Genomic DNA, 24832 nt, shown 5'->3' with positions numbered 1-24832 from the left:
TTTTGAAACATTAAATCTCAGCAGCAAAACTTGAATGTTCCAAGGATGAAGAGGCTGAATAAGAATAGTCTATCACGACACTGACATTCAACTTGAAACTAAATTAAAGTTGTCTACTTCCTATCCCCCTGAACAGAATATAGTTTAGTATCAAAGTGTACAACAAGAGGATTGAAGAGTTGTATGAAACTGTTTGACTATAAATTTTGCCATACTTCAGTTAAAGTGCTTTGTAAGGAAATTCTCTCAGTTACCCTGATACTGCTTCTATTTTTCAAAAGACAAAAATTAAAAGGGGAAAAGAACATCAAGGACAGTTCAGAAGAAAATACGCAAGCATTGTAATTTACTTGTGGCTTAACTGCTGATGATGAAAAATGAAGGTGATCATCTCTTGCAGCACAATCACACAGAAAATGGGGACATAGCGAGGTAACAAGTCAAAGAAGGGGAAAAAATATTTTACAGGAACAAAAAGAAAGAAACACTACTTCACATCATGATTATCCCAAAAATCTAAGTCAGAGAGGAAAATCACAACATCTACCAGAATAACAGGCAATGTTAACTGATGGCAAACTCAGAATCCATTCTTTCCTTTGAGGTGTCTTCAAGGAGAACTAAAATGAGTATTGTTTGGAAAATAGCATCAAAAATGTCTGATGAAGCTGATTTCACAGAAAATTCAGAGAACTCACAGTATGCCCCACACAGCTTGTAAAGTAGGGAAAAAGAAAAAGGGGAAAAAAAAAAAAAAAAAAAAAAAAAAGATGACAAAAAGAGGAGATGAAATATTCCAGAAAACACTAATCATCTTATTAAGAATGATAATTAAAGATCTGAGAAAATGGGGAGGCCAATGTCTTCGTTCAGTTGAGTGAATCTCCAAGTTCAACCTTCTGTCTTTGGCTATTTTGTATTTTTGGAAGTGTGACTGGCGTAGGATTGAGAAATCATATCAAAACACAGTCAGGAGTAGTACTACTGTGGGTAAGTGCACTTCCCCACAGAATTCCAAGATTTTCTCTTGGGCCTTTTGTTCCCAAAGCACAAGACTGCCCTCTCCCTTCCACCAAAGAGCAGGACTTCTTTTGTCCTCAAATCAGACCTACTGTACAATGTGGACCACAGTTACCATATTAAACTCGGGAATTTTTCACTACCAAGCATCTTTTCACTCATAAAACATTACCTGAAATGGATTAGGTACTTAATGCTCAAGATTATGACAAACTTTGGAAATTCTTTGGAAACTTTTATAATCTTCAGGGCAGCCCCCAAATCCGTATTTCATGGACACCTGTAGCTCTGTTTTTCAGAATTACTGATTGCATTAATGCATTTTAAGGTGATATATAAGATGTATATATGAGAGTTAATCCTTTTTAGTTTTCAGACAAATTACAAGTCAGACATTCTGAAGACTGGTGGGTGCTTTCGTATTTATTCTTCCAGCAACATTAAGCAACACAGCTTATGTTCTATATAATTTTATCACACTAGTATGGGATTGCTCATTGAAACTTCATCTGCTTTAAAGAGAAATGCCAGTATCTTTTTCCAGTGGGTCACAATATACATGGGATGTAAGCATTATTGAAACAAGAAAAGGATCAATTAACAGCAAAAAAAAAAAAAACAAAAAACCCCAGTATTTTTTCATTATTATTTTTACTGTTTTCCCTTGCAATTATTACAGTAGTCAGCATCCACTATTCATGTGTCAGAAATCAGCATTAAGTGTTTGGCTTAATCCTTATCATATTTCCTCTTTTTCAGTAAGTAGTTTCCTGCTCTCCCTGTTGCTTGCAGTCCAAACAACTCACAAAACAAAATTATTCAGATGCTTTATTTGCATTAAGAATGTCATTTGAGATACTATGCTCACAACAGTCTTTGTTTCCAAGGACTCAATCTGAACAAAATGTGGTTTCTAAACAAGCTCATGTTGGCTTCTCTAATTTTTTTTTTTTTTTTTTTTTTTTTTTTTTTTTTTTTTTTTAATAGAAGACAACAAAGATGTTAGTGAACATCTCTAAATTGAACTTCGTGAGAAACGGGGTTTCAGCCACTATGGTACTCAAAGATGACACTGTTCCAGCTCAGAATTTCATCATACTGGCCAAAAACTTACTATCAGCTAGAAAATGTGATATAAAACAGGAGCACAAGATGGCTCATGTTTTGGTGTTTACTCCAACTTCTGTATTTTTTCAGTATTTTGAAATTAATTAATATGCATGAAAAATCAACAGCCTAGAACCAAAAAAGCTGGGTGTGCAGCTGCAGTGTCATTACCCAAATGGACAGAGAGATGAACGTCTGTCGAAGTAAAATAAGCTCCATGACAATGTGATACTTTTACAAAGCATGAAACTCCCTGGAACAGCAAGAAAATACTAATAAAACAATGGACTAATACACCAAAAGTGACTTTACTTCTGTTGTAAATTTCCTACTGGTATTAATAAATCTCAGGAAGATTTCCTAACACCCCCTTTTATCAAATACTGCTATTTTTGGTCAGGTGAAAAGGGACAGATATCCACTGCCTAAAAAGGCTTATCAAGCTCCAACTTAGAAAGTCCTTTCCATGTCACTAACTTGGGAACTCAGCTCTCAGCCTTTGGTTGACTGGGGAGCACAGGGGAGTGGGAAAGCAGTGTGAGTTTCACTACAAGCCAGATGAAAAAAGCCTGGAAAAATTAGCTCAGGTTTAGAAACAAGGTAGCTCAGAAAGTTTCTATACCTCCAGTCACATCTCTGCTTCAGCTTTTATACCTGTAGAATAAAAATAATTTTACTTTGACATATTTAATGTTTAAAAAAACCCAAAAAACATGTATTCTCTCTCTTTTTGCTAGTTTCCAAACAGTTACACTGATCATTTTCTTATCAATGAAGCCCCTGTCAGTGTTCACACAGCCTTGGAAACACAGAGAGTGCTCTCAGTGTTACAGCCCAGTCAGATGACTTTCCTCTCTTCTGGACAGTTTGATTTTATCCTTTCTTGTGTCTATTCAAAGGTGGTATCAAAATGAATGGGGTTACTTTCACAAAATGCAGTTAAGCTCATGCTTATGGGAGCTGGATATTTGTGCTGTCTGTGCTCACAATAACGTTGCCTATAGCACAGCATCTCTGCAGCACCTTCTTCAATCAGTGGACATCTGAAACAGAGCTCAGTCAGTTAGGACACTGTCCTTTAATGCCTCCTGAATCCTTTGTCTGCCAATGAATCACTGGTCCCTGATGATTACTCATTCAAAGGTCAAATCTGCTGTGAAGGACAGATAGAAACCATGTGGCTTTCCTGTAGAAAAATAAAAAGCTTTTTTTTTTAGGAGGTGACAATGCAGAATCCATTAGCTACATCTGAAAAGTGATGGTGCACCTCTTTGTCACACAAAGCTGGCTACATAATTGACTCCAGATTTTAGTCATTACTACTTAGAATTTATAGAATTGACTAATTTTACAAAGCCCAACAATTAGCAATTAGCACTGCAGCTGTGCTGGAAATGGAAAAGCAAGGAGCAATGGCAGGAAAAAAGTGAGTGTAGTGATATCGTCATTGTTTATCAGTTATGCATTGACAAGCCAATAAAATTATTTCAGCCCAGTGTTTTTCCTGAAATCTGAGAAACGGAAAAGCATATGTGAAGAGTGGAAAATTTAAAGGCAATTATCTCAGAGGCCAAAGAAGGGGAAATGCAAACTGAGGAGAATCCTCTACTACATTTCAATTTAATTCCATTTTGTGACATTTTTGTGCAAGGTTTTCCGAAAAGCCTAAATCAGAGAGTGGCAGTAGGAGACAGTGTCAGGAACCATGTGAGGAAGCACACTATACTGACAGCTTTCTTTATAAATAGTATGGAGAGGACAAAAGGACATGAAAGGATCAAAAAGACAACTGATTTTAAGCTTTGCAGTTACTTTTTCTTGGTCAAAAGCTGACAAGCTTTTTACTATAAAAATAAGCACCAAGAATCTGAAAAGGGTTTCTCCAGGTTTGAGGATGGAGACAATTTTATGCAGTTGGTAATCTCTGTTTTCTGGCTTTTCCTATGGGGAATATAGTGATCAAAAATGGAGTGAGGGAGCTGAGTCAGTACAACAAGCTTTTCTTGCAACTGGGAAGGTTCTAAGTCTATTTTTCCATAAATACTGGGTAAACTCACTGAGTGATATTGTGTATACCCACTCCAAGGAGACAGCTGGTTCAGAAACCAGTTTTCCATATACTCTTCATCAAGAACTGTTGTGAAACTTCCATGAGCTTTGTTTCATTTCAGGTCAATGCTTACTCACTTATTTTCAGTCCAATTTAAGCTGTGAGACTGCACGGTTAAGGTCAGCACTGATTTAATTTCTGAAAACAAATGCTATGCAAAGCAAGTAAGAAGGTACTGCCAAATTCTGATGTGCTTTAAAATCTGCATCTTCAGGTGAAGCCATAGGGAGTTTCTGTTTCTTTTCATGCTAGAGGTAAAAATGATTCCCATTGCCATATTTCTCTGATAAGTAAATCGGTTTGTGTAGCTTGCTCTCTTTTGAACAAGAAGATCGTGAAAGTTCCTTCAGGAATGACAGAGCACCCAGATGTGCTTAGACCATCCTGTGCCAATAAACCATTTCAAAGAGGTGCAATCTATTATTTACTTTACAGAAGTTTGTAGATGACATAAGCTACTGTTCAAATTTTGACTTTACTCGATCTGTTTCTCCCAAGATATTTTGCAACTTTTGGGCAGAAACAACACTGGGACAATATGCCTCCCGTTACATTTTAAGCTTGATTATACAGTTGCATTCTGTCAGTGAGCTCCCTCAGAAGTCCCATTGTTATGAGATGGTAGAGGATAACTCGGAAAAAAACAAACCAAAAACAGTCTGTCTTTGTTCCTCAGGTTAGTAGTTAGAGTCTTTAAGAATATTTTCCACACTCACATTTTTCTAAAAGGTCTTATTTAACATATCAGCATGAAATGCTTAAAAAAAAAAAGTAGTAACAACTCAAATCATCCAAGGCCTCACAGAAGAGGCCATGTCTCACAGAAGTTTCCTTATGATCTTACTTGGTTTCCTTCAATGACTAGAAGTAAGGAAGTCCTTCCAACATCTTCTCTTAAGTACTCTAACTAGTGAGCATCCCATTATCAAACACCTATATATTACAGGAATTGACAAGAGACAATACAACCAATCAAGACATGGAAAATCAAAGTGGTGTTCTTCATTTTATTTCAACTTATTTTACTCTAGCAATCATCTACCATACAGCAGATCCAAATATTATTTTTATTTCAAATATGTGTATGATTACTAAAATCAAACCTTCATCCTGGCTCTAAGACCACAGCAGATTATTTGCTGAAAGTTTAGAAAAGGGGAACACAAAAATTATTTCTGAATGTAGTTTTTACACCTTACTGTAACCAGCAGGCAGACACTTCTTGCAAAGCACTTTCCTGCTCACTGGTGGCACAGGATATCCCTTTTTGAAGACAAAGATTAGACTGCGAGTTCAGCTACCATCTAACAATTCTTTCATACATCTAACAATGTTTTCACTTTCAGGAAGCAAAATTGTGGTCATTAAAAAGAAGTCTTTCTATAGCAATAACTTTTAGAATAAGTCATGCCTATTTTGTAACGGCAGTATAGCTACACCTACTGAAAAGTTTCATTATTAAAGATATTTATGCCAAACAAGTTGTTTGACAAAATAATTTCAGTGTAATATTTCAACAGACATGGTAAGATATATAATATATATACTACTTCAGTAAGCATTCCTTTGTTTGACAAAAAAGGAAATTACTCTCCTTGCAGTTTAATCAAACTACTATTCTCAGTAACCTCCAAACTGAGATACAGGTAACCAACCTATCTTGTTGCCTGTAAGCCCAGAGACTGACTGGTTCCAGGCCCCTAAATGCAAAAGAAGAGCCCTACAGAAAAGTGAGCATGAGTGCTGTCACTGTAACATCAATGAGGAAAATGCTGACTGTGAACTTCACATCTACTCTTCACCAGGACACCTTCTTAGATACAGGAACATTTTGTATATTTCCACCTTTGTATTCTGTGAAAGTGAAACCCTGGTTGAAATGGCTGTTGACTGGTCTAACACATCAAAGGTAATTTAATTTTGCAGGTCAGTCCAACATGGATCTTTACCTAATTTGAGTCTGCTGAAATATATATGGATTTTTTGTTAAAGCTTTAAGGAAAAAGATAAAAATCAATTGAGATGCTGAAAGCATTTATTCAATTTTTCTAAAACAAGGTATAGTATTACCTTGTTAAACAACTAAATCAACTTGCCACTCATCCCAAGAAAGGCAAGGCACCTTGTCCCTTTTTTTTAATTGGTTCTAACAAAGCTTGTAACTGATTTCAGATGGGCTAATGGTTATTTAATACCCCAAACAAGTTTTCTAGCGCATTATTTTTAAAAAAACCCTAACAACAATGACCTATTCACTGTTATATAGCAGGTTAAGATGATTCTGATCCTAGCCCATTTAAAGCTATTTTTTAGTTTATCTTCTAGAAGATAAATAGTAAAATGAAAAATCGAGAACTAAAGAAAGCCATTACTTTCACAGGAGCTTTGAACATTGTATAAGCATCCAGCAAATCATAATATCAACAACTGCTTTATAGAAGGCTCCTCTGCTTACCCATTCTTTAGGGATCCCAGGATGATGTATTATTTTTGTACAAATTTAAGGAGTATATTTAAAGGATAACATTGAACCAAAAAAACAAACTGTCAACAGTGGTCAGAAACAGCTGAGCTGTCAGAAAAAAAAAAAAAAAAGCTTATATAAGATAACAAAACTTGAGAGAGCTGAACAATTTGGCTATCTTCCTGATAAGAGCTTATTGTGCGGGTTTTGTTTTTTAAAGGAATGAGCACACCCTAAATTAACTTAAAAGAACTTCGGGAAGAAGGATCTTTCCCTCTCAAAGTGATTTGTATTCCTTATCAGAAACACTTGCCTTACTTCTTCAGTTCTATGTGCTTTCACATTTTAAAGCCTCCATGAATCGATAGCCTCTCCCATGAGCATAGAAGTCACAGTTCACCAAGCTGCAGCACTGTCAGAGCTCAGGATCCCAATAACTAATTGATACATTTGATCTAACATTGATCTGTCATGTAACAACTAAGCTTGTGTTCTTTACATGCCATGAAAGCAGTTATTTCTACTTTGTAATGGAACTTAGAAGTAATGACATGGATCTAATTCAGAGTTCAGGTGGTCAGAGCGTGTGCTGGTAACGCCACAGTTGTGGGTTTGTTCCCATATGGACCACTCACTGTCATGGGTTAGTACAGTTTGGTTTTTTAGTGTCCTAGGTTACAATGTGCCCAAATTATGTATTCTATCACCATCTACATGAAATGTTGAAGCTAGGTTGGGCAGTGTTTCCCTTGCCCCCTGCCTCCAGACTATCTTCTGTTAATGGCCCATCAATGCCCTGCTGCATGACTCATAGGTAACTCCCTCCAGGAGCTATCTTCTGTTTAATGGGCAATCAAGGACCCTTTGCAAGACTGATAAAATACTATCAGCACATTGTGAGATGCTCTGCCCAGGGGGAGGAGCCAAGCATTCCCACCTGGATATAATCTGGGATTTGGGACAGCACAGGCAGCCTTACCCACTGGATTCCCAAAGGACAAGAGCTACCAGACCTTTCTGCAGGAATACTGCTTCAACAAGGCCACTTCATCTGGACTGCTACCACCATGGTTTCAGGTTGTATTCTGACTCTGTCAGTGATCTTTTGTACCATTGCATGTGTTTTATTTTATTTTACCTTTTTTTCCTCTCCTATTAAATTGGGTTTTTTTCTGACTTGGAGTCTCTCGCTGATTTTGCCTTCAAGCCAGCACATTTAGTTATAGAAGAATGTAGAATAATTCTCCAGGTCAGGACTTAGGAATTTCTTTGGAAGAGACAGGGACCTATCAGAGAGTTAGTTGGAATACTGGCATCTGTTCTAACCACTGAAATTGTTAGCTGCGACTTTGGGAAGTACCATATAAAGCCCCTTAATTTCCTGTAGGTGGGTCCTTTTTCTTCTTCCTTTGGCCAGAGAGAGACAGGTAACATCGAGCTGGGCCTGTTGCTCCCCCATTTTGTGGGGAGCTGGCCTGAGGCCTGGCCGGATTCCATTGGCTCCTGGGTGAAGGGGGTGGGGAAGGAGAGGTTGCTGTTTTACAACTACTTTCTTCGGACTTCTCTGGAGCAGGGAGAGATCTCTGCTGGGCCCCTGATAAGAGCAATGGGCATCATTTGGGCCGAAGCCACCTCAATTTAAACCAAGGGGTCGGCTGAGAAGGCATTTATGATCCTGCCTGTTTTTTTGTAATTCCGGACTGCCCGGGTTGCTCCAATCTCTGATGTGAGTTCCTCCTCCTTCACTAGCACAGCCTTGAACATCTAACACCAAGAGCTACAGAGTCTCTGAGCAGATTTAACTGAGTCTCTGAGCAGAGACGAAGTCTCTGAGCAGATTTAACTCTTTCTTAGCAACATGAAGCTTCCAGAGCTTAGCCCTTCTCTGAGAGAGTAAGATAGGACAGAGTGAACATAAAGAACAACAGCATGAAGTCAGTAGAGCAAGAGTGAAAAGACTATTAGGACAGAGGGTTGAAGAGTTGGTTGTTCTAGTCTTACTTGAGCTGTGGAAATGAACTCTATATTTAGATTATCCCTTTAAATCATGGGAAAGATAAGCATTTGGGGAGATGATTGTTTTAATTTGTGTGTGGATTTGAGCAAAGGTGTTTGTGATGAACTAAGTGATACCCTATCAAATGCTTGAACAGAGATAAAGATGAGAAGCCCCCTGCGCCAGTGAAGAAGTGAGAAGATATCTCTGTACCTTGAGGTGAAGAATCCTTTGCTTTACAGTTATTCATCTTTAAAAGGTGACACTCCAGTATGCAAAAGTCTAAGACCAATGACCCATAAGCAGCTTAGGAAACTGTTCCTGGGAGGGTCACAAAGGCAGGTTTCTCCAGGCAGTTGTTTTTGTGACAGTTAAAAAACCCACAGGAGAACTGTTCTAAGTTGTCAGTGGGATCTGTGACTCTAAAAGATATTCTTTCCCTAATGAATTGATGAAAGACTATTGTCAGATAGTGAAACTGACTGAAAATTACAAGTTTTGTCTCTTTATGTTGTTTTGTAAGAAAGTGAACAGTTTGTAAGGGGAGGGAAGAGTGGTTTTGAAGTTTTTTTTCCCAACTTTTTTTTTTCTATTCTTTTACTGTATTGATGTAATGCATTAATTGGGTTTATACTGTGTTTTATCGGATTTGAAATCTGTATCAAATGGTTTGTCCTTATTCAGCTGTAACCTAACTTTTCCACTCCCATTTCTCCCTGATTGGATGATGTCTTGTCCCTGCCTCTGGGCCCTGCCCCCTCGGGAAAAAGCCCCCGGAGAGGTGGGGCCGAGGGCTCCCTGGCACCGGAAAGCAATCGGGGAAGATCTCCAGCCAAGGCAGGGCAGGACTGGAGAATAAAGCAGTATTCTCCCCCCGGACAAAGAGCAGGTTCTTTCTTTTGCCATCGGCGGTTGTCTAGTCTCATGGAGAGTAGCTACAACTCTCTGCGTGGGATTCCTCGGCCACGTGCTCCCTGAGTGGTTCTTCTAGCTTTTTGGGAACCTTTTGTGGCTTCAAGCCCCACGTTGGGAGCCAGTTGTAGCTACTGTCACACAAGCAACCTGGCTTACTTAGTGGAAGTGGCCCATGGCAGGGGGATGGAATGAGATCATCTTTAAAACCCATTCCAGCCCAAGCCATTCTGGGATTCTGTGATCAAATGACAGGAAATCCTGGACCAGTAATGAGTAAGATCAAAATGTGTCATACGTCTCAAACTTATTGGTGGAAACATTAAAGAACCAGCACTTCTGAAGTTCAACAAAACCACTGATTTGACCTCGTGATGACTGTTTCAGTCAAGCACAAACTTGCCCCAAATTAACCCCTGCTCTACCTGTTAATGCATACTTCAAATTTTACTAGGATTTATGGTGCATTTATTAGAAGACTTTGCAATCTAAAAGATCTTCCCCCTCCTTACTGTATTATGTTTCCAATGAGTAAGTAGAGCTAAATCTGTCTTCTTCATAAAGATGGAATTCTTAAGACAGGACTTGCATACTGTTGGGAAGGTCTCTTCCTTGAAAAGAAAATGCCTCTACAAAAGCGTAGTTACTCCCAGAACTTGGCAGGTATTCAATCATTTCAGTTACCTGCTTTAGGCTTTTATCTCCTATGTTCTATATAAGTAACCTACTCAATCTGTAGGGCATTTAGGGACAGAGGTGAGGTTTAAGTGTTGATGAGAAGAACTAATTTGCTGTCATTTTCTCAGAAAAACTGTTGAGTGGAGGGAAGATGGTCATCTTTACCACAAAACACAGCACTTGTGACTAGCTTAGCTTCCTGGATATAAAACAGCTGCAAGAACTCTTTGTATCAATTTGAAACCAAGAAACTCTAAATAGAAATGCTTGGATCCTTGAAGAGAAAACGAAAAAATTGTGCAAGTCACAATTTAGTTTTCTTTAAGGAAATTGTATTAGGACATGAAATATTTATTGGAAGATTCTGAATCTCTGCTATCCTAGCTTTTTGAAAACAGTGAAGAACAGCCTATCTGAGAGACAATCCACCACTTGAACAAAAATTACACTAAACTAATTTCCACTGGATACACGGGCTCCATGAAGCCTTTTGGGGAATTAAAATAGATAGTCCTTCACTCTAAATCAGGTTATAAAAACCCCAACATTTGTCTAAAATGTAAGTGTAATGAAATCTAGATGGAGATGTAGCAGTATTTTTCATGTCAACTATTGCTCAAACACCAAATGGAGAAGAATGACTTAAGCTGGTATAAAGGACAAAGTTAGAATTATAGGACGTAAGTCTGACTTCACAACAAAAAAAAATCCTTGTTGAGGAAGATATACCAGCCTACTGTTTTAAAATCTTCAGCAGACTGGTTTATAACTAGAAGAAGACTAGTTTTATAAAACCATTGATGACTTAAAGGCTTCTGGACCAGATAGAACAATCTTTCATGACACTGTTAGCGTTGACTGCTTTACTTTTCCTAAGTTTGATAAGCTGGGAACACTGTTTTTAGCTAAAATATCCAGTGGAACAGAGTGCTAGAGCAGAGCATGTAGCATTGAATGGACGATAAAAAGCCCTCCTGTATTTATGGGCACATGTACTACGTGTTCTTCAAGTACACTCTCCTATCTTTAACTTCAATGTTTCTAAATATTGTTCAAAGCTTATGAAACAGGAGCAAGTATTTCCAGGTGAGAAAAAAAAAAAGTCATCATCACAAGTGACTGAAAATTTCTGTGAGATATCCTGGGTTACTGAAAGACAATGTAAGGTTCACAATTACCTTTTTTACAGTCTTGTCAGGTTCAAGAGCAATATCTGGAATGTTGGCATCCACCATGAGGGAAAATAAATTCAAGATCAAGTTGGAATACCTAAGCAGAAGAGCAAATTAGATCAAACACTTTGTAAACAGTACAAAAAACATTTTGTAAACAGCTTAAGAACTCATCAGCATCATTTTACAAAAAAATGCTAATGCTTCAGAGATCCATTTTTAATAATAATTGAAAGTATTTGTGTTAAAGAACACAAGATACTGACATTACGTATCAAAGTTTACCCTTCAAAATCTCTCAAACTGCCAAAAGTGAATAAAATGCTTTGATTTTGTTACAACTTTCTAAAATTGTCAGAACATTTATTCAGAGACACATCAAATATAAACTATGATTTCATATATTTTAAGTTTTAATGCCATTCTCTACCTCTGGTAGGATAAACATATGCTATAATAGTGATTGAAAGGTTATTTTTTATTAAGAAGTGATACAGCAGCATGATATATATTCAAAGAGATGAAGTCTCCATAAGTACAAAAAATTATTTTTCCAATCACTGCAAGGGGTTTTGACATAATGGGTTAAATATTTAACCAGATCCAAGTTTTCAGTTGCTCAGTTAAGCTCCAGTGGTAGCACATTACACTTAGGAAGTACAAATGTCACCTATAACCATTAAAAGACATAAAAGTTTTAAGCCATTAAAAGAGACTAAACTTTTCAGCTTTAAAATGGCGTTGGAAGCACTCATGATGATTTTTTTTAAAGAAAAGTATTTTGCCCTTGCAAAAAATTAGCTGTTAGTTTCTTTATCAAAGGATAATTTTCAAGCTGTTCAACACAAACTGAAACTACCTCTGCAAAAAGATCTAGTTCCCTTTAAGACACAAAATATGTTACTGACTTCACCATTTGAAATACTGCTTTGCTAAGAGAACCAGGAGCTTCACAGATGATAGAAAACGAATTCTTAGCAGCAAAACTTGTTTATTAGGAAGCTGCTGAATATATATCAGCTGACAATTGCAAGGAGTACAAAGTATTTCAACTAAACAAAAGGTCTGCTTCATAGCTGCATTTTACAAAGTAAATATTGCTCAAAAATATATCTCTAGAAAAACTTAATTCCAACAAAAATTCTTGACACTTTATTATTATCTGGAACTAACACTACCTAACACATTCCAATAAAAGTTTTAAGACATTATAAGAAAAACATTAAAATCAACTGCATGGCTAGAAATCTTCAGTGCTTTATTTTTTTTCAGCAGTTTTACTTCATTTCCCCAGGGCCAGGGGGATGGAGTCAGGAAAGTTACTTTTATGGGGAGGGGAGGGAAGGTGTGGGAAAAGGGAGAGGAGAGGGGAAGGAAGGTGTGGGAAAAGGGAGAGGAGTGGGGAGGGGAAGGGTGGGGGGGAGGAGGGAGCTAACTACCATCTTGTTTCAGGTTTGTCTAAGGAATCTGGCAGTCAGGCTGCTCTGCTGCTAGGAACAGACACCACAGATTTTAATGAATTTTGCTTCTACTTCCCTGAAACTAGCAAATTTCTTTGAAAACGTGCTTTAATGTTACAGGTACATGCTCTCAAGTCTCTTCCTAGGTTACTGGTACCTTCTGTCAGTAGTTTTCCCTTCAAACTGATACAGAATCCAAAGTCTGGGAGTCCCTTTTGCTCTTCAGCTGTATAGAGGATAAGAGCTTATAAGCACTACAGGTTATTGGAGTAATTTATGTGATGGAAGCTTGTAAAAAAAGATTTGAAAGGTCTAGGCATCATTGTTAGATGCCAGTTAAGAGATGGTTCTGTTCCATACAATGAAGTCTTCTGATTCTTGAAGAATGAAATTACCTGAAGTTTAAAAGGTTTAAAACTGAAGTTTCCAAGTTTAAAATGCCTTAAGGATACTACCTTTCTTTTGGTGGAACATGGGATCCCCCATGACTCAATTCTCTTCCCAAGAGCATGAATATTCCCTAATCATTGTAATGTCACAGTTACCTATAATAAATTACAGCATTTATTCTTCCCAAAGTATCTCTTCGCAGTCCAAACTCAGTGAACATGGATGTGATCCCACACAGCTTCACTTTTGCTCTTCTCTCTTCACCAACTAATCCCAACTTTTAGAACACTATCCAGACCCTGTAAAGCCTAGCTACAACCTTTCCAAAGGAACAGCACTTCCCAAGGGCCATCACAGCTTTCCACTTGTTGTACACAGTGTTTCCAATCAGATCTGGACAGCACCCTCAGTCACTCAACTGAGAACAGACTGGGGAAAAACTGCTCTAGCCAGCTGGACAGCCCCACCCACACAGAGAAAAAAAAAAAAAAAAAATCAGCCCAAACTACAGCTTCTGTCCCTACTCCTACTTACTCCTACTCCTTTGCCCTTACCTATGCCCACTAACTCAAACTGAACAGCAAGGTTCTCACAGGACTAATGCAGGGGGAAACCCTTACTTGGAAGGAACAAAACAATCTACAGCCTCACTCTGGAAAAAAAAATCTGAAATGCTCTGACTGGATTCTTTGCTGCCACAGATTGCCTAGAGAGGGTGTAGAGTCTCCCTCAGAGATATTCCAGAACATTCTGAACATAACCCTGCGGCATGCGCTCTGGGATGACCCTTCTTGAGCAGGGAAGTGGGACAAATGATCCATTTTGTGATACTATGTAACCCACTGAAGATGTGTAATCAGGAAATTCTTGGTGGAAAGGAAATGCTGCCATGTAGCAGGATTTAAACATCTTTAAACAGGCTCACCATGTATAATGAAAAAAAAAAGACTGCTACAGCCCTAGTGAAGATGCAAGTCCTGCTGACAGCCACAATTTGCCCTGCAACACATTCAGAATGCAGCAGCTGCTCCTTTACTATAGCACTGCTGACAAACACACACGATTGATTACTGTTGCTCAAAAAATTGGAAAGCATCTCCTTATTCCTACTCCCCAAGAAAATCTACCAAACTAACTAAAGAACATGCAATAATGATTATATGCCAAACTGCTTACAACCAGAAACAAGGAACAAAACTATTCTTTCACTTGCAACTTTAAAAATCGTTACATTTTTCCACTATGCAACATCCATTCCACCAGGAATCCTGATATACCAAGACACAGTACCTGAAATATGTAGAGAACTGGTTTATTCTCCAGGGAAATAAAGAACTAAAATGAATGTGCATTTTGTCTTAGATATCAGAGGTTATGATTTTACAATACTCGGCTGGAAGATGTATCTGTGAGTGGGCTTCTGTCAATATGCAGAACTGTGAGAATTGAGGTGTTCCAATTATTCTTTTTTAACAAATAATCTTATTTTTAGTTCTAGCTGCTTAACAATAATTCTAATATTATCATACAGTACTGTTGTTGAAAGCCTAATGATATTTATTCAAAACCATTTAAAAATATTTTCCAATAAAGTGAACAAATATTGGTGATACTATAACTACAGCTATAATTCCAGATATTAAAAATTAAACCATCTTGATTTACAGTTTAGTTGTATGCCCAAATTACCACTATACTACACATTAAATGATGATCTTTGTAGCAAATCATTACATAATTTAATTCAATGAATAATCTTTCACTGACACATCAGACCTTTCCATTAAACAGCTATATTTAAACAAGAAAAACAACTCAAATATATGACAAATAAGAAATACAGCATTACAAAACAGCTTTAAGCAAAGTTCAGAAGTTGGGCCATTCTCTGAAGCCACAAATATTGCTTGCTGGTAACATGCCATTGCTTTTTGAAATTGTTGAATGGCTTTTTAACCCATTAATAATGTCAGTTCCTAGACCAACTCCTTAGTACTCCTCCTTTCATCAACTGAAGAACTACATGCAGCATTTTATTTCTTATCACTGGCTGCGTTCCATATTCCAGGTACTTTCCACATAAGCTTTTCATATTACAAAATTCTTACACATATTTGAAGGTTTCCATTAGGTAATCTTTGATATTAAAATGAAAACTTTTTTGCTTAACTGAAGATGTGCTAAGTCAGATCCCTGGACAGATCAGAAGTGCTTACCTGTGCTCTGTTCAAACAGAACAAAAATTAGCTACTTGGTTCAGAAATTTGATGGGTAAGTAATGAAGTCACTGCAAAAGCATGAAGCTGATTCCAAATTTAAAAGAAAGATCTGTTGGTTCATAGACACCAGAATCTAAAGAGGTTTAGCTGCCACAATTCTAGGTGTTCAAATAAATTTCTAACGTGCTTGATTGTCACTACAAGTTGCAAATTTTTGTCCCACAGGAGCTGAACTGAGCTAAGCATATGTGTGTATCATCTTCAAGCCAAAGAATTTGATCATCACTAATTTAAACAGGAGAAGGATAAAGCAGCAAATGAGTAATGACTTAAATTAAAATGACAGTTCCTTGATCATCGATAATCAGAAGAAAAGAAGCTTAAGGGCAAAAACATACCCCAAAAGAAATATAATTTAATATTCCACTTGAGTTATGAAATAAAGCTATTCAAGTTATTAAACAAGCAAAACTGTGGGCTTTAACTTGAACAACTACATTCACCCTCCACCTTACACCAGCACTGTGATGTTTTCATTCCTTTTTTTCATACTAATTCTTGAGTTCACGTTTAACCAGCTTTATATTTTCAAAAGAAACATGTCAGCAATTAATTCACTGGTCTCTGCTCCTGCTTTAGAGTGGGTCTAATGAGTTTTGGCATGAACCCAGTGTTACCTGCGGAGGTGGAGAAAGGCTGTGTAGCACTGCTTACGGAACTCCTGGTACTGCTCACTCTGGGTACCTCCCATGCCTTCCACCATCTCCTTGTTCAGCTTCATCGGGGGAGGAAGGGGCTTGGGGTCCCGGCCCAAAATATAACCAAAGTCAATGTGAAACAGTTTACCTGTAGAAGAAGGAAAGGCAAACACTGCACATAATATAAGCTCTTGGTGCAAAATTTAGAAAAAATAGAATCATTATGAAGATAGTAAGGAGCTCACAGAAAGTTTTCTGTGTTTATAACAGTATATTTTTTATCTTCAGCTGTTAACTGGAAATTATTGTTTTAAAGAAGCAAAGCTGATTTCAAATTCATTAAAAGTAGTAACAAGATCAGTTTTCCTGCTTTTTTGATATTTAAACATGTAAAGTACATTCACAAAGACTGAACCACTAGTGAAACTGGCCAGTAGATATAAAATGCAGTTTACATAATAGATACTACTAACTCTTTGGATCTTCTTTATAATTTTTTAGCAAACTTGAATAATAATACTTAAACACATGTGCAGTGTGTGTTTCGCATTTGGTTGTTGGCATGAAATATGGTTTGTATGAAATTTAACATACAGCTAATATAACAAAGAGAAAGGAAGACTCATAATCCTATAAACAACTTCTTTAAACCCACTGAACACCAAAGAAGAGTTCAATACTATTTCAAAAGTTTTTTGAGTTGTTCAAGTAGGATCAAAAATTATCAATGGTTTTGAAATACACTGAAGAAACATCACTACAACTTCAAATTTGAAATTGGATTTCAAATCCATCAAAAAGTTTGTCATACCCTTTTGCCAATACTAAAATGAATTGCATTACTTGATCACACCCTTTCCTTTCTCAGTTTAACTGACTGCATTTAGAACACTTCTGCAGCATTAACTTGTCAAAAACTTGTACATGCCTCCTCTCTTCAAATGCACAAGGCAATTGTCCTTCCTATCAAGAGCCTACAGTGCTGCTCACCATAATGCTCACACATTACTGGGGGCAGAATTCAGAATGTTCCCCTTCCAATATATTACTGAACTATGCATGAGATGTTATTGGTGGCAAAATGAACAACTGAACTTCCCTTGGTAAACTTCAGTTTACCAGCAACTTCAAAAAACCTAAAATATTTAGATTAACTAAAGAATAAGTATTTTATAAATACACAAAAAAGAAAAAAGTTAATAGAAAGAAAAGCAAAACAATTTGTAATTCTTAGGTAGCCAATTTTTTAGGAATAATCTTGACTCATTTAAACACTGTCCATGTTAAGCATAAAGATGTCTCTGAATGTGTTCTGCAAATGTACTGTCAATTTGGAATGTGTAATTTAAGCAATGACTTGAGCCATAGTGCAACTACATTACAAAAAGATGGTGAGTTGCAGATATGCATGCAGACACAAGATAGAAGATCTTTTAAACAAGAAAGTAGAAAATTATTAGCATGATTGTTATCTAGACAAACACAGCACAGAAGATAGAGTCTTGTTTCAGAATTATGGAACTGAGCAACATTACAGAGAATGGTGTATTTGCTATGGGGTATTTTAACCTTCAGCATCTGTATTCATTTTAAGATTTCATAAGATTACGTTCTCAGTGCTTTTGGAAAAAAATGGAGCAGTCTTATTTTTCGGTTAATCACCCCTCTTTGAGTGTTTCATTGGATAATAATGTAGTATCAATTGAAACGTCGTTTTGCCATCTGTAATAAGCCTTCTTCTTCAACTCAAGAAACAAATTCCATGACAGTCCAATTTCAAAGAGAGATCACAAGTATCCTGAACAAGAGGCTAAGTGTTTGCTGACTGATAAATGCCACAACCATTACATTTTGCATAACTAATTGTGCTACAAAAAAACCCTTCCTTCAATACATTCTTTCTGGGCTGGTACAGGAGATTCTTTAAGAGCTCATTTTTGTGCACCAGATTTGTGAAGCAGCCACGTACAACCACATACCCTTCAATCATTAAGCTAGAAAAAATGTTTAACTAAAAGTTTTGGGGACCTGCTTTATGTTCACTTATTCAAACCTGTCACCTTGAAGAGTCAAGAGACAACATTTTGAATAAAACTAACTTTTGTAGCAGTAATTTTTTTTTTTTTTTCAGCTTGCTCTGGAGATAAGGAATAAAATATGATGATTAGTAATTTACATTGGTAACAAAGACATCTAAAACATTCAAAAATGTTTCAATAATTGATGATAGACACTTAGAATGTGAGATGAGGCCATCCTGCATTAACATGATAGGTTTCCTAGCTGTACTTCCAAATTCAGCTGATTTTTAGACTGACTTAAAATGTATGCACAAGCTCGCTTTTAAATAAATATATTTACAATCTTTCAAACATGTTTACTAAATGCAGACTTAACTAATTTTAATTGAGCTCCTGCAAGATTGATTAAACTAGCACACCATGTCAAAGGACATGGACAAAAGGCTTTCCCTGCCTTTTGTGTCTGCACAAAGATGCTACACCAGGAGCAGCATGAGGAAGCACTTAAGGTCTGGAGATTTCTACAATGGAACCTAACTCATGTTACCCTCTAGGACTTAACAAATGAACAAGTGAAGAACAATTCTGCTTTGGACAAATTAAATTGGCTATATATTTAATACTGAAAGTAGGTGATGTTTATATTCTTATTTATGTTAATAAATAATAAATTTATCAAGTTAATAAAATCTATGATTTCAAATCTTTTACTATCTGGATAAAAATGTTGCAAGTATCTCAAGTGATCATCCCAAGTGCCATTTTTATCAGGGTCTTACACTGAGTATTCCACTCTCATTATATTAATGAATGTGAATTTTTACTCAGTGTAACTCCAACTGCAAGAATAAGGGGACATCTGGAGGACATCTGGTCCAGCTCCCTGGTTGAGCAGAGACACCCAATGCCAGATGCCTTAGCCAGGGCCATGTCCAGACAGTTTCCGAGTACCCCCAGGGATGGTCTCTCTATAACCTGTATCAGTCATTTCCCTGTAAGAGTTCATATAGCTAATATAATGATATTTATATACAGTAAGCACCTATCCTCCCAGTAATATAGCCTTCATGTGAACTTTGTGCAACACTACTTTTTCTAAAGGCTTTGAACTATCATGTTTTACAAAGCAATTACATGTCCTTCCTTCAATATACAGTGTGTCATAACACATACACTTCTATCTCTTAAACCATCATGTTTTTCCATGATCCAGCTTCTGATTTATTATGTCTTAATTTAAAGGGTCTTAATCTTTAGACATGCCTATAAATTACAGACAAAACTGGACCTCTACTTTGGTTTACTACTGTTCCCAAATGAGTGCTAAATCAAAAAGGTGAGGAGTTTTTTTTGTTTGTTACAGTCATGATTTAAACCAAAACCAGGACTTACTTAAGACAGCAGGTGAAACAGATCTCATCTTTAAAACTAGTGCACTAAAAATCACCCTGCTCTCCCCATTTATTTTACTGTAGAAAAAGCAACACACAAGGCATTTACTGACTGGCAGAAGAAGAGAAGCTCCCAGGAGTAAGCAGCATGCACATATAAAATTACTTAATTCAAAATCTAAAAGCTGATACTTTGGGGTGCTTCAGAGCTTTTTTATTTTAAATTCTTTTATTCTATGATTTTGACTACCCTTTTCCACTCAACATCTGGTATTCTAACATGCGGAATAAGGAAGACAGGCCACTGTACAGTTCAAGGATATGGCATAAAACATGGAAATTACCCTGACTACCAGTCAGAGCATCAGGAATTTCAAAGTCCATCTGACTTCCTTTGAGCCTTGAGAGTGATCTTTGATTAAGTCAAGCATGGACCTGTAGAGAACAAAAATTGATACCTGGTGCTTGCAATAGCCAGTAACACCTGACTGCAGCTGGAGAGGGTGATCTGTCCATCACTTTCACTGCTAATACCTGGATTTTAATACAGGAAAAATTTCCTATTGAGCAGCACAGAAATTGTTTAATTTTGCTAGGAAAACCCACTGAAAACAGAACTCTGACAACCTTAAATGAAATGCAGAGGACAGAGCAAATTAGATGCAATTACTGAAATAAAGTAAGACTGATGGCAATTGTCTCTTAACAGTAAAAATGCAGATTATTCCAAACTACTCTGTTTGCATGGTTGAGGAAGAACAAAATAAAACAATCAACCAAACTACCCCAAAATTTCATTATTTCTTCATAAACCTCAAGCACCACTTTACTTTACTTGGCCCATATAAAAAAAGTAAAATTTAGTGATTATTTTAGCTGAATTCCTATTTTAAATTTGAAGCAATAGGATAAAAATGCCTCAGATGAAAATGACTGGATGGATGAGGTATTTTTCTGGCTTTCCCAGCAAATTCTGACGTTACTGTCAAAATTCCTCTTTTGCTAACAGACCACTGCCATGATGAAAAAATTGGAATGCCTAATCTATTGTAATAATTTTCATCAGCAGCATCTTACAACTTTTCCAGGACTACACAACAAAGACAATAATGTGCATTTTTAAGAACTTATTCAGGATACAGGTTTTGAAGTCAGATGCAGCAGCAGATGGAGGTAAAGTTTAACTCTGTCACCCATGTAACTGGTAAGAGCCCAGCTTGTCTTAAGCGTTATAACTCGCCTCCCTCCCCCAAGCTGTCCATTCTCAAAATAAATTCCATACAGGTGTATTATAAGAAAAAGATAGGTCTGATATTTATAACTACATGACAAATGCTGTTCAAGGTACCTAGAAGAGAAAGTGCTTTAGCAGATCAAAAGCTAAAAGGTTATGTTCTTTTTGCAATAAGCACCACAGAAAATTAAATTCCAGAGAGAAGTATAAAGGACAAAAGTATGCATTAGTTTTTATTTAAAAAAAAAAAAAGTCCCTCTATCAAGACCAATTACATTTAAAAACGTCTTAAAAATGTATTTTATGTATGATAGTATTTTTCAACATTAAAAAATGTATTTAACAATGTACTTGTCTAAGTACAGATACAGAGTGAATGCTTGAATCCTACAGATTTTCCATTTCTACCATCTCAGACCTGCTCTGGGATAGATTTTTCTGACTGACAAACACAAGAAGTCATTTCATATATTATTCTATTCAGGTCCTGGCTGTCTTTCCTGGCAACCCTTTCTAACCAAGACTGAAGAATAAACGTGGTGTCAGGTGGTGACCGCAGTTCTACCTCTAAGCATTAATGAGAAGACAGCCCTGTTCTTTCATCTATTTACACATGATGCCAAAAGCAAATGTGGTTTTCAGGTTCTGAGCACCCACTCTTTGACCTGCTTTTATATTATTAATAACCTAGTTTTATCCACGTAGCCAATTTTCCCTCCTGCTACAGAGCAATTTCAAGTGTATGGCTCAGGTCAAAGCCCCTATACTTAGGGAACTCATACTGGGAACTTGTATTTTCATGCATGTGACCAGAGGTTACTGAAAGATAAGCTGGTTGTCATTAGGGTGAGTGTAAATTGGTCAGACACATACATAAAAGCAGTGCTATCAAGAAAGCCATTTGAATGTCTAGGATATCCTACAATATCTACACATAGCCTGCATCTTTGTGAAACCTCTGCCATGTCTAAAAAGCAAGTTGGAATTAATAAGATACCTCTAATGGGACAGGAGACTTGAAAGCTGAAATACATTCTAACTCTCCTTATGACTGTACTGACTGCCTAGCATATATTGAGACAACTATATATGGATATTTTATTAGTACCTGGATCCTGACTACAATCAAATCTGAGAGTGTAAGAACTGCAGAACAAAATGTTCTCAGGGGAAAGCATGGCATAATTGCAATATACTAGCCTAGTGCATATTCCACGGAAGTTAACTGAACATGCAACACTTCGTATATCATAACCCAGCTTCACAACCACCCAGATCTTCCTTATAAGGCAACAAAAGGAATGTTGGCTGTTAAATCAGAGGTCAACTTCAATATATAAATCCTAAATCTAACCCTAAAAGGAGGCACTGATGTTGTCTAAACCTGGGCATACAACTGAAAAACACCATCTTGTTATCAACAAATCACAGTAATATCTGCTACAGATTTAGAAACAAGATCTTAAAATATAGAGCAATTGAAAATACATTTTGTCTTCATGAGAAGTGAAAAGTTCCAAGTTTTCAGAGAAAATAAATATCGCTGTCATGCAATACTGTGAGTATATAACGTAACCTTTGGGTTACCAGCCAACACGCATTTATGAAATTGATGCAAACCTTTTTGTAATTTTTGACATCAGTGACAGATAAGGATTTTTTGACTGAACGTTCCCTACATCTCCTTCCAAACACACTTCTACAGCTGTCCTTGAAGTATAATGATACAGCACTTAAAAACCTGAAAATCCAGATGTCTTGTCCAAGACTACTACTACAACAAAGCCACTCTATTTCTAGAACTATAGGCATAAAATAGTCATGAAATACAAGAGAAATTATTTTATTAGATAACTGACATCTCATGAAAAAACTCACATTCCTAATATGGTTTTTTTGCATGAGATGTCAGTCATCTAATAAAATGCATTTTTTGAACTTTTGTATCTAATGCTTAATATTTAAATTATACTGTATCTATTATAAGCATAGACATCTATGTGTTACAAGATGATGCACCAATTCTATTGGAAGGAGACTAACTTCTGTGGCTACATTCACCAAAATGAAAGGTTGAGACAAAAAACCAGTTCTGATATATAAGAAATACGTGAACACGCAGCTGGTACCCAGCATTCTTACCCTACTGGAAACCTTCAATTCATTAAATAAGTACCATCAAAAAATGATGTATATAGAGTCATATGATTTTGAACAAGATACTTGGAGAGAAGAATTCAAGAGAAGAATGAAATCAGCTTTTCCCAGCTTAAGGGATTCTCAGTAGCAAGAAACAAGCTTTGGTAGCAAGTCTTTGTTGTACTTAGAACATGTGGAACACAAGGATTTCTCTTGAAATCTTGAGAGCTCACAAAAGATCTCAGTTTGTGGCAGACCATGGGTTTTCAAACTTGGAATGTATTACAGATGTGCACTGCCCTCTGCTGTACTCCCCAAATTCTTCCAGTAAAGCCACTGTGCTGTACTTGACACAGACAGGAAAGATGCACTTTACCCCAAATCAAAACATTGAATTATTACTACTCTCAGCATGCAAGCGCAGCCTGGAAAGATTTGTACCCACCCCCACAAATAAACAAGAGACCTTTCAAGACAGAACTTTAAATGACTGGATATTTTCACACAGATAAGGTAAAATACACTTGCTTTAGTTGTTCCCCCATGAATTTAGAGCAAGACATTTTACCCTAAATCAAAGCCAATTGTTAATTTTCTACTCTTTCAGACAGACTATCATGGTTAAAAGCAGTATATGCTTCAGCCTTACCTGTAACTAACAAGCCTTCCACATGGATGCGTCTCTTTTTCCAAATAACATTTTTTATTTAAACTTTCTCATTCAATAAATGTTTCACTTCATAATAAACACTTAACCACAATTCATAATTCTCCAACACTATGTAATGAAGGTATCCAAGCAATCAGAACTCCTAGGGAAGCTGTAGTTCAAAAGTAAGCAAGCAAGTAAAAACAAAAATTCAGAAAGATGTTCCCCTATATGAAATGCTATTTGTCAAAGCTTTGTGAAGCTCATGCAGCTACATATTAACTCATTTTTCAATGGAAAAAAAATGAAATTCCCTCTATCCCAAAGCAGTGATTAAAATAGTTGAAGTAGCTTTACTTTCAAATTCTTCATTTCCTCTAGTGAAGAAATCATCTTCTCATTATACACTGGAGTAAATATTACCTTAAATGAGACAATATAACTTACATTTTAAAATATAAACTACTCTGCAATAGTGAGAGGGTTATATTCACAAGGAAAATGAAACAAAAAAGTACCAACACATTAGAAATTAAACAACTGTTGCTATAAAATTATACTGCTAAAAAGAATTACCTGTTTTTGTTAGCAACAGATTATCCAGATGTCTATCTCCAACTCCAAGGATGTAAGTAATCACACAATAACCAGCTGTAACAAGCAAATTGTAAACATCAGTATGGGTGCCCTTCCTGGAGAGCAGCGAGTTCCACACAATTAACAACAGCATATTACATTATCTTAGCTCTAGTTCACTAGAAATAAATATACCACAGAGACTTGGGGCAGGAGTGGTTCTGATCAAGAATAACCAAGGTTATCAGCACTGTGAAGAATGTTTGAAGTACCAAAATTCTGGAACTTATTCAGTACTGTCAAGATTTTAATTTCCCACTACACTATTACATGCCTAACCCTAAAGGACTAAATTATTTCAATGTTGGGATAAAGGTACTTCAAAAGAAACTGAAATATTTTGAGCAAAATGAATGTACGTGCTTGAACTGGAGCTATTTTAAGGCCACTGTAAACAAGTACTAGGCATTGATATGAGCCTGGATAACCATGTCAGCAACATTCACAAGATCAGCAGTGATAAAGAGCAAACTTTTAATTATTGCTTTCACCCATTAACCAGAGCAGTCTGAAGCAGTTCTAAAGACTTCACCATC

General features: G+C 36.7%; 1 protein-coding gene across 3 annotated transcripts in view; it reads right to left on the bottom strand.

The window, feature by feature from the left end:
- The window catches only part of PIK3C3 (phosphatidylinositol 3-kinase catalytic subunit type 3), a 70937-nt gene that overhangs the window by 7328 nt on the left and 38777 nt on the right, over positions 1-24832 (bottom strand). For 2 of the 3 annotated variants that reach the window (XM_040090299.1, XM_040090300.2), the window contains 3 exons: positions 24237-24311; positions 16206-16374; positions 11466-11556 (listed from right to left, as the gene is read on the bottom strand). In XM_040090299.1, coding sequence (XP_039946233.1) covers positions 11466-11556; positions 16206-16374; positions 24237-24311 — 335 coding nt within the window. Of the gene's footprint in view, positions 1-11465; positions 11557-16205; positions 16375-23660; positions 23833-24236; positions 24312-24832 lie in introns of those variants that run through there. The other variant, XR_009208616.1, reaches the window with a different exon arrangement.

This window comes from Hirundo rustica, chromosome Z (genome assembly GCF_015227805.2).
Source record: "Hirundo rustica isolate bHirRus1 chromosome Z, bHirRus1.pri.v3, whole genome shotgun sequence".
NCBI classification, from domain to species: domain Eukaryota; kingdom Metazoa; phylum Chordata; class Aves; order Passeriformes; family Hirundinidae; genus Hirundo; species Hirundo rustica.
This window is presented reverse-complemented; position numbering and strand designations above follow the sequence as displayed.